Source organism: Bactrocera latifrons, unplaced genomic scaffold, assembly GCF_001853355.1.
Source record: "Bactrocera latifrons isolate USDA-ARS-PBARC rearing strain unplaced genomic scaffold, ASM185335v1 scaffold_1238, whole genome shotgun sequence".
Classification (NCBI taxonomy): domain Eukaryota; kingdom Metazoa; phylum Arthropoda; class Insecta; order Diptera; family Tephritidae; genus Bactrocera; species Bactrocera latifrons.
In genome coordinates, this window is record NW_017534673.1 from 12,383 (window position 1) to 23,575 (window position 11,193).

An 11,193-nucleotide genomic window follows, 5' to 3' on the forward strand; every position below is an offset into this window, starting at 1 on the left:
AAGAAGTGTGAGGTCGGAATATGTATCTAATATATATGTTAATATTATTTTAAGTTATGAAAATGTAAAGACTATATTTATTTTGAATATGTGATGTTTTTTAATGAGTTGTTTTTCTGTTAATTTACTATTTTAAATTTTTGCATTATTTATAACAAATGTATTTACTTATCTACTCGAATCAAAAAGTTTTGTATAATTTTATCTGTACCAAACACATAATGTCTACATGCCACGTAAAAATGTCTACTTACCTCAAATGTATGTATGTAAATATGTACACTCAGTGCTTTTTTTGTTTTGCAAAAGAGTCAATGTGTCGACGAACCGACGCGACGACAAAGCGTCACAAAATTTTTTTGTTGATTGGCGATTGCCGCCGCTTCCTTTCCCGCTCTAACGGTTTCGCCTTCTAACCAGCATAAATATGTTTGTTTATCTATGAGCTGGCATGCAAGTTAACGTCGCCATTGGCTACGCTTAAAATAAACCATAATTATATAAATTGCAGTCTTCGACTATCTCTCTCATTGAGCGGACGTGTTTTCTAATCGCGGTTTTTCTTTTGTGCTTTACGCTTTATTCGCATATTCCTTTTTTCATATAAGTGCACGTGTTTTCGTTTTACTTTGATTTTACCGTTACTCGCGTAAAAACAGTGCATGGTAGTGAATATCTGATTTATTATAGCCCCAGGGCCGCCTAATCTTGGGGAAAACAGGTTTGCTTTGCTTGCCTCTAGCCCTTACCCCAAAAGGAAAAAACTTACATACAAACCACTTGAAAATTTTCCAGAACTGCCTCAAATTAAAAAAGATTGCCCAAAGTTTGTTCTAATATCTGCAGCAGATTCGAACAAAACACTTTCCAAATACTCTTCCTTCGCTGTGCATAAAAGCTTAGAATCAATAAGTAAGGAAATTTAATCTATCACCGAATTACGTGATGGTAATTTACTCTTACTCGTTAAAAATTGGAAGATCGCGGAAAAATTTCTTACAACAAAGAAATTAAATGGAATTTGCGATATTAAAGTTAAGTTACACAACAACTGGGATTGCTCTAAAGGTACAATTTACACTACGTTTCTAAATGACAATGCAGAAGATGAAATTGTTGACAATTTAAAATATCAGGGAGTTACTTTTGTGTATAAATTCACAAAAAATATAGAAGGCAAACAAAGACCAAGTGGTGTGATACTTCTTTCATTTGACCTCTACAAACTTCCAGAAAAAATTGAAGTCTCATGACGTACAATGCGGATTAGAGCATATTTCCCTAACCCCATGAAAGGCAAGAGTTGCCAGCTTCTAGATCACACAGCGAAACGTTGCAACAACAACCCTGCCTGCGATATGTGCAGTTTCCCTCCTCATCTCCCCTCGCCATGCAAGCGCAYATTTTGTGCAAATTGCTCAGGCGATCATCCTTCCTCTTCACGCTCTTGTCCTAAATACCTACAATCCAARAATATTCTAAAAATAAAAACAKAAAATAAATGCTCAATGCGAGAARCACTAAGGCTATACAAACAACAATTACGCCCGACCTCCGCAAACACTTCTTTCGCTTCTGTTACTAAAGAAAATACAAATAAGCAAATAACAAACGTGATTTCCCACCGCTCATCATCTCCTACCCTACCACTCTCCACAGCAACGTACTAAAATCCCCAACAACTTATCMTCTTCCACAACAAAAGCAAGCCATGATAGTAAACAAAAACAATTTCGCAATCGATAACCATCTAAACTCACCAAATGAAACTACAAAAGAAACAACAAAAAACCTTCCTAACCTAACGCTTACCCAAACAAAAACAAACCCAASCAAAATAAGCATACCACTCATTCCTAAAATATCCACAAAAGATTCTCTTAAAATCCAAACTAACTCTCTCTCTACAGACAATATCAATATTCCCGTTCCACCTACTTATTCAGAATATATCTCTCCTCATATAATTACCACATCTGACCATGAAGATCAATAACTCTCATTACCCCTCCTCTCCTTTTCTCAATCACTCACATTATTAATAACTGTTCAAATTTCTCCAATGGAATATGAACGGATTCTACAACAATTACACTGACCTAGAATTACTCATAACAGAACAATCACCAAGTGTTATATCACTACAAGAAACACACCTTTCATTTAATTCCGCAGCTGCTATACCCAAACAATACGCTGCGTATTTCTCCAACTTAACACAAAATCATACTAACAAACAAGCTATTGCTACTTTAATAAAAAAAGACTTCCCACACAAATTTCTCCCTACATGTTTTAATATTTCTACAATAACAATAGAGATATTTATTCCAGCACACCAAAACTTTAATATCAAAGAACTACGCGATATAATTGGACCTATCCAAACACCCGTACTTATACTTGGCGCTTTCAATGCCTGGAGCCCTCTTTGGGGTTCCACATGTACTACCCAAAGAGGTAAAATCATAGCAGACCTTTTAATAGCAGAAAACTTAACAATTTTAAACGACGGTTCTCCTACCCATTTTTCTTCTGCTATCGTCCCCAAACTTAACAGCCAAACACTAACCGATTTTTACAACAGCGATCATTTCCCCATAATAACCCACTTAGCAACCCCTTTATCCAGAAAAAAAGCCAAAATTTCTATTGGACAAGGCTAATTGGTCCAAATTTCAAGAACTCTGCGAAAATTTGTCTGCTGCTTGTCCCATAGACGATAATAAAAATAAAGAAATAGCTACGATTACCAAAATAATCAAAACTTCTCCTCACCTATCTATCCCCCAAACGGGTAAAAAAATCTTCAAAAATCATTTGCGTTATTGGTCTACGGAGTTATCTAAACTTAGAGAAGAAAAACAATCACTGTGGTTAATTTACAAAAGAACTCGCTCTATTGATAATCTAATAAAATACAAAAAAGCCAATGCAGTGTTTCGGAGAAATATTAAAGAAGCTAAGAGGACTTGCTTACAAAAACTTACCGAAGCTATCACTCCGTTAACAACTCCCAAGAAATTATGGGCCGACATAAAAATGCTCTCAGGCTCCTATAAGCACGTGAACCTTAATTGTATAAACACCCCAAGTGGCCCAATTTTCTACTCAAGAGAAATAGCTAATCATTTCGCCTCTGTATGGTCCGATTAATCGAGAGATTCAAACTTCCACCCCTCGTTTGTATCAAATAAAAATGATATTTCAAATTGGTCCAATTGTTCAGGAGCGAATATTTCTATAAACAAATGCAAATTATTCCATATCTGCAGAAAACACGAATGTAATAACTTCTATTTTAACTATAATAATGTAAATATTGTAAATACTCTAGTCTTAAATTCCTAGGTTTAATATTTGATAAGAGACTTACTTGTAAGGAACATTGTACAAATCTACGTAAGCAACTAATTTCTATGCTTAATATAATTAAGTATCTATCATCAAAATATTGTTTAATTCACATTTCTTCTCTCATCAATATTACAAGAGCTTTAATTTTATCTAAGATTGATTATGGTCTCCCTATCTACGGCAATTGTGCCAAAAGCAACATAAAGCAAATCTTTGCACCATATCATGCAGCCGTTAGAAGAAGTATTCGGGCATTCCAAGCATCACCAATAAAGTTCACATTAATCGAAGCCGGACTCGAGGAAAGAGTTTTACATACTTCGTAAAAGCTTATTCCAAAACTACTATTATGTAATAACAAGCTCTTATATGGTATAGTAAAAGCCAAATGGACCGACGATACAAACCTCAATACTTCTTCCACTGTTTCTAAATGCATTAAATTACCTAAGGACCTAGGTATAACAACTACACCTGAGGAAAAGTCTATTTCTTTTGCCCCATCATGGCTACTCAAAGAATCTTCGTTCGAGCTACATCTTCAAAAAAATCATAAAAATAAAACCAATTCCGGGGTATATCAAAGTTTGTTCAAAGAGCTCATTGTGCAGCACTACGTAGATTGGCAACTCATGTTTACTAACGCTTCGATTTTGCTATTGTTGATAACGTTGGAAATACGTTAAAAACTGGACTCCTGCCCAATTACAGCTCAGTATACACCGCAGAAGCAGCAGTCATCTATAATGTGCTATCCCTAGTACAAAACTCTAACTTAAAAACATTAATATGTACTGATAGCAAGTCTACTATCTCAGCTCTCCTAAATGCATCTATCAAATCCTATCTCATTGCGCAAATTAGAAACATACTAATTGGGAAAACAAACATAAAAATTATGTGGATCCGGTCACGGGACACGCCGGTATTAATGGAAATGAATGGGCCGATCAAAACGCCAAACTGGCGGCAAAACAGCCATTGATTGTCTTCGACTACATCGAAAGAAACGACATAATCCATTTAATCGCATCGAAACAAAAAGCTATAAAAGTTAATGCTTGGAAGAATGTGCAACACCACTACGCTCTCTGCAACCAAGAGGGCAAAAAACCTGCTTATCCGCCATCAGCCCGTTGCCAAGATATAAGAGCCTTTGTTCGCCTTCGTCTTGGTCATAAGTCATTAACGCATTCCCATTTATTAAATGGGAACCTTAATTCATCCTGTCACATTTACTGGATGAATGCCCCTTCTTCAATTCAGCAAAGACCAGTATATTTCAGAATAATAAAGCTCTTGATTTATTAAAAATAACGTCTATTGCAAACATTACTTAAATATCTGAATACCTATGTCGTACAAAGTTAAAGAAATATATTTAAGTTATTCTTCCTATTTAAAATTTACTTTTAACATATATTTTTAGTTCATAAAAATATATTGCTTGTAAATAATTCTTAAATGGAGGTTCCATCTTTATTATTTAAGTCGTTTATATTGAAACCGTGAGTTGAAAGCCTCTGTAGCTAGTGCTCCTTATGTTCAATGTATAATAATAATTGTATTATTATTTTACAAATAATACATAAATAAAATAAATATATAAATTCATTATTAACCCCTTGACGTATCAATTAGCGCAACGAAATTCGCTTCCAACTATTCGCACACAACTTGCACTAAACCAAGCAGTTTTGATGCTTACCAACTGTCGCACGCTTGTTTTACAAACTTACAAAAAATAAAATACTACGATTTACAGTAGATAATGCACTCAATTGCAACAATTTTTTTGGTGTACATTATTACCTGAAAATAACGGGAAAATTTCAATTCTCTATTCATCAAATGTACACTTCTTCACACCACGAGCTAGACTCGACAATTTCTGTGCCTAACATGATTAGCAGCAGCCATCTATAATGATTAGGCACAGAAATTGTACCACCAGTCAGACTCGTGGAAATACATCAAGGGATTAAACGAATATGTCAAATGTGTTATTGACACATCGCCAATTAGGATGCGGCCATAAACTATAACTTATCGCACGCTTTAAGTACAATTAGATAGCAATCATCCAACACCTAAGCTCTGCACTTCTTAGAATGTAAGATGAAACTTTGTATCTAGGCTTAAGATATCAATTGTATAAATATAAGTGAAATAAAGACACTTCATTTTAGTTTGGAAAATAAACTCAATACACAGATTCACGACTTCCGTGATCTTGTTTAAAAACCACCCCGCGTTCGCGCAAAACATAATGGGCGATCGTGCCAGGAGCAATAGAAGAGCTTTTGTTGGACGATAAAAGTTACAAAATTGAAAAAACGCATAAAGCGTTCAAGTAACGGCATATCAATTATAAAAGTTACAAAATTTAAATAATGCATAATGTGTTCAAGTAACGGCTTATCAATTACTATTTTATTGTGAAGCAACAATCTCTTGCATATACCACGCAACGTGACGATTTGCGAAGGCAAACTAAACAATAAGTGCAACAAAATTAAAAGTTAAACGGCAAACGATCGACAAAGACAACAGTGTAATCAGCAAAAGCATAAAAACAAAATCAGAAAGAAAAACCTAAAAGTGCAGTGAAAGCGATTAATCTCCTCAAACAGACTAAATCTATAGTTTAACTAAAGAAATATAATAAAAAAAAGAAGAAACAAAAATAAAGATATTCTAAAAATATTCAGAACGCAGAGTTCCTTAAAAACAACAAAAGAAACAGTGTACGGGTGAAAACTCCGCATTAAAGGCAATAAAGCAGGGACAAAGCATAGAGAAAAGGCATCAGGTTTCCAAAACAACAGCAGCAGTAAAGGCAACAAGAGCAATAGCAGTAGCAGCAAAAGCAAAAACTGACAGCATCAGTAGCAACAACAACCTAAAGTTAGTTGTAAGTAAATCATATATTTATTAATTAAATCCCACTAATATTGTTGACCCCGCCCAATTTCTTTTGCCACGTCTGTATCGGCAGAACAATATTTTCTTTTCCTCTTTTTCGAACTTTTTTCGAAGTTTTAATTCGCGCGCAACTAAACAGACGTGGTAAGTGTTGTTCCAAATTTTTATAATTAAATATTTTTATTATATGAAACTTTTTGTTTTTATTTAATATTCTGTGGAATCATTTGCGCCGTCCGTTTCCTTACGGCCAACCACATCTACGGAACGAGCGAGCACCTTGCTCCACCACCCGAATTATCATTGGTCCTTCGAGCCGGATAACAGGTAACAAATTGATTTGAATTAAAGTGAAAGTGCATAATTTGCCCGATTTAGCAACTCGCAAGTTACAACCAAATATATTTTGGATTTGTGCTCTGCAAGCTATAACGCAAAGATTGGTTAATTTGTGCATAAGTTCTGTACAAAAAACATTGTGCTGTGTGAAGTGGAGACCAAAACTTATTTTTGGCACTCTAATAGCAATAAAGGCAAGCAGCAATATCGCAGCTGCAGTTTCGCGAGTGCAAACAAAAAAAAATACAAAAAAAGTGTAGTGAGCGACGGCAAGAAAGCCAAACAGCTAAGGAGAGCAGCAAAGCCAAGCAACACGGGCATAGCAGCAAAGGGATAGCAGCAAAGGCAAGCAACGCAGCAGCCACCCCAGAAGGACAGCAACAAACAAACAGTATAGTGGTGAAATCGAAATAGTTCGAAAATAACCCAGTTTACARAGTGAAAGTGATTAGTTGACAAATCAAATAAGTGCTTGTGAATTTTTATCTGTATTTGTATTCGCATTTAAATAAAGCAATTAAGCACACATCAATTTTGCTTGTGTACACATCCGAAGACTAGGCGTGCAAGTGCATTGGGACGATTAAACAGCTAGCACATACAAATTAAATTTGAAAAAATACCTTGAGAAAATACTTTACTCAATTTATTAATTTTTTTTTGTTTTTTCGAAAATTCACGCTTCACTAAGAAACAACGCACTACTAATTTTTAGTTTGTCTTTGAGTGCTTCTGTAACTTTTGAACTTTTTTGCAACATATTTGCAAATATTTTTAAATTTTTATTTCAAGTTTTAGATCCGATTTGGTGGAACATTTTTGCAATCCCGGTTCAATTTTCAAAACAATGGAATCCAGCAGAGCATTTATCACAGGAGCAGACGCTCTACTGGAGTTTGAGGAGTCTTTTACTCCAACAGCAAACAAGTGCCTACTCTCTTGAAGTACAACAAACTGAACTGAAATCTCTGTGGGCAGAGGTAAAGTCAGAATACAAGTTGTTGTGTTTGCCAAAAGTTCCGACGTTCCGAAGCTCAATAGACGACATTAAGCTTAAATATTCAAGCTGTTACCACGCTTATGTGTGTTGCGCGGCCTTGATGGGCGAACACATGCACAACCTCACGGCGCTCAACCAAAGCCCAACTTCAAATTCTACAGTGATTCAACCTGAACGGTTACAACCAACTGTAGAACCCGTGAGGTATTCTATCAATTTACCGCCATATGATACTGAGATATTTCATGGCGATGTTTTACAATGGCCCTCATTTAGGGATTTATTTGCCGCTATATATGGGAATAACCYAAGGCTATCTCCGGTAGAAAAGTTATTCCATTTAAATCAAAAAACGCGAGGTGATGCAAAAGCTATTGTTTCGAAAGCGCCACTGACGAATGACGGATTCGCATTGGCTTGGAATAATTTGTTGTATAGGTATGAAAACAAGGGAGTGCTAGTCAACACACAACTAAATTTATTGTTCCTGCTTCCGCACATTTCTACAGAATCTGAGACCGAACTCAGAAATTTACAGCGKGAGATAAATAGCTGCATATCAGCTTTACAAATACATGGCATCAATGTAGATAGCTGGGATGCCATATTCACGTATTTGTGTTCTATCCGACTACCGGACTATACACTGTCACTTTGGGAACAATCTCTGGATTCGGATTCAGAGATCCCAAAATGGGTTGAGTTAGACAAGTTTCTAACCAAACAGGTTAAAACGCTAGAGAGAGTATCAAACCTCAAAGGCGAGTTGAGTCCTCAACCCAATGAAGATCGGATACCAATCTTGCAGTCAAGGATTGGATCCAAACCCATCAATTCCCATCACGCTAAGAAAACCCATATTAAATGTAAACTGTGCTCATCTCAATCGCACATTTTGAAAACTTGTCAAAGATTCATTGAGATGCAGCCTAACGCACGGTTAAATGCTGTCAGAAAACTCCACGTCTGCCTTAACTTTTTATCAGACTCACATGAAGTCAAAAATTGTGAAAGTATGTTTAATTGTAATAAATGTAAACAGAGGCATCACTCTATGATTCACCGGAATCAGAGTGAAGAAATAGGTCAAATATCCGACAGCACACAGACACTACTGAGATTTCTACTAAATCTCATATGGCCTCTATTAAGGCCAATATTTCAAATGTGCCTAAAGAGCACCTTCACTGTCAGAGCCCTGATTGATTCGGGATCTGAAGCCACCTTCGTAAGCAATAGTCTGCAAAAACGCTTACATCTGGCAAGCAAAACGGTCATCGCGCGAGTTTCAGTATTGAATAATACCGTATCAGGACGAGTTCAATCAGTATGCTCGATTACAATTGGCTCGCCCCGCAACAAAAGTTTAAGACAAGAAGCGGAAGCGTTGGTACTGCCAAAATTGACTGGACTGCTTCTATCCAGGTCAATTAACTCCTCAATTTTAAAAAGGTTACCTAATATCCCCTTAGCGGATAATAATTTCTATACGAGTCAAAAGGTTGACTTGTTGATTGGAGCGGATCTTTACCCGAAAATCATTCTAAATCTGGTAAAATCGAAAATCTTCCTATCACTTGTTGCACAACGTACAGTGTTCGGTTGGATCTTAACAGGATAAGATAAAATAAATGGCAAAGGTGAGGCACAAAATTCAACAATAACGCAACAACAAACACAAACCCATTTTTGTAGTAAAATTAATATTAATTTTTTATTTACACAACAGAAAGAACAATCGTCCCATCAACAGAGTATGCTGCAACAGCAGTCCAAAAACATCAGTCACGAGTATCCAACAACGCTCCAACAACAAATGCATCAACCATATCAACAGCAGCATCAGCACCAGTTGCTGGGTGTTCCGTTTGCTGTAATGTTAACGGCGACACGAGATGCACCAGCTAGTCTCCAATCTAGACTACAACAACAACAGATTTCACAATTGGAGTCACAGCCACCGCCGACGTCAACGCCTACCCAGATCCTAACACAGACACAAATAGCGATTCAGTCACAGTCGCAACCTCAGTCACAGACACAACCGCAGCAACAGCCATTACCACAACAGCATCAACAACAACAACGTCAGCAGTCAACGCAGCGTGAAGCACAGCTGCCGATAGCGCAGCCGTCTAAGTCTCCAGCGCACATTTCGTCACCCATGGCGTCCAGCCCAACGGTGACAGCGCAACAACAGCAGCTTCAGCATCAATCGCTACACCGACATCAACACCCTCACATCATTTGGCTAACATTCTGAACGAAAAAGCCAACTCGAACGGCTCTTCCACATTGGCCGTGGTGGCTAACGACAGCAACAACAGCAGCAACAGTTCGACCAACAGAATTACCAACAATCAGCCCACCTCAGTGCATGACGGCAACACTCAAAGCTATGACCAATGATGCCTTTCCCGCATACCACACGCCCCAGATCGAGCCAGACTCGAGTCGTCTCGCCGACTTCGCCGTGCTGGTAACTTCCTTTCGGATTGGCGGCATGGTAACGATCGACTGAGACTCGATTCTTCTCAGCGACATTGTCCGGACCGAGCGGAACTCCATTCGTTCCGCCGCCCACCCCATCCGAAGCGAAGGCGTCGAAGATACACTCGTCGTTAAGCCGATGCACGCCGTATCATCAAGGCCAGGCACGCAACACAACCTTAGGCAACAAAGAATCTCGCTATCACCAACCGCCTTAATAAGTGTTCGAACTGCGACGAGGTTCGTAACAGTGCGGGCCATAATTAGCCCAGTCAGTCCAGCCACTGTTATCCGCGCCTCCACGATTGCACGTGCAGACAACCGAGTGTGCGAACTAATGTTTCGGGACAACCAGGGTGGAGGAACAGGAATCTCCGTGAGTGCCCAAATACAACGTCGTCCTTTACCACCTACGCCAGTAAGGTCTCTGAAAGACCATTTATTTCAACAATTCCGCAACCTAAGACCGGCAGGTAACGAATTCCCCAGGGCACCGCCAGTCGAAGTAATCTTGGGAGCAGACATTTACTCCCGACTCATGTTGCCCGGATCGATTTAGACTCGAGTCGTCTCGCCGACCTCGGAAGGTGGTGACTTCTATGCAAATTGGCGGAATGGCAATGGCCGACTGAGATTCGATTCATCTCAGCGGCATTTCCCGGACCGAACCAGACTCGATTCGTCTCGTCGGCCACCCCATCTGCAAAGAAGACGTGGAAGAGGAAGTGCAGGACCCAGTTAGTTAAGTTAGTTTTAAGTAATCTATTGTAAACTGCATTTGCAGTAATACTGCAAGGCGGGGAGAATGTTGACGCCGCCCCCGCCCAATTTCTTTTGCCACGTCTGTATCTGCAGAACAATATTTTCTTTTCCTCTTTTTCGAACTGCTTTTGAAGTTTTAATTCGCGCGCAACTAAACAATAACTAAAAAAGTTGCGCGCTCTCTCCTTTTGCGACCGCTTAGCGATACAGACGTGGTAAGTGTTTTTCCAAATTTTTATAATTAAATATTTTTATTATATGAAACTTTTTGTTTTTATTTAATATTCTGTGGAATCATTTGCGCCGTCCGTTTCCTTACG

The 11,193-nt window shown here is 38.1% G+C and overlaps 1 protein-coding gene across 1 annotated transcript; it reads left to right on the forward strand.

Annotated features, from left to right (window-relative positions):
• Positions 1-9,180: 9,180 nt before the first annotated feature.
• Positions 9,181-9,884, forward strand: LOC108978535 (vacuolar protein-sorting-associated protein 36-like). Its single transcript, XM_018948866.1, has 2 exons — positions 9,181-9,261; positions 9,351-9,884. Exons 1-2 carry the CDS (start codon positions 9,253-9,255, stop codon positions 9,882-9,884), a joined length of 543 nt encoding a protein of 180 aa, XP_018804411.1. The 5' UTR covers positions 9,181-9,252.
• Positions 9,885-11,193: the final 1,309 nt, after the last annotated feature.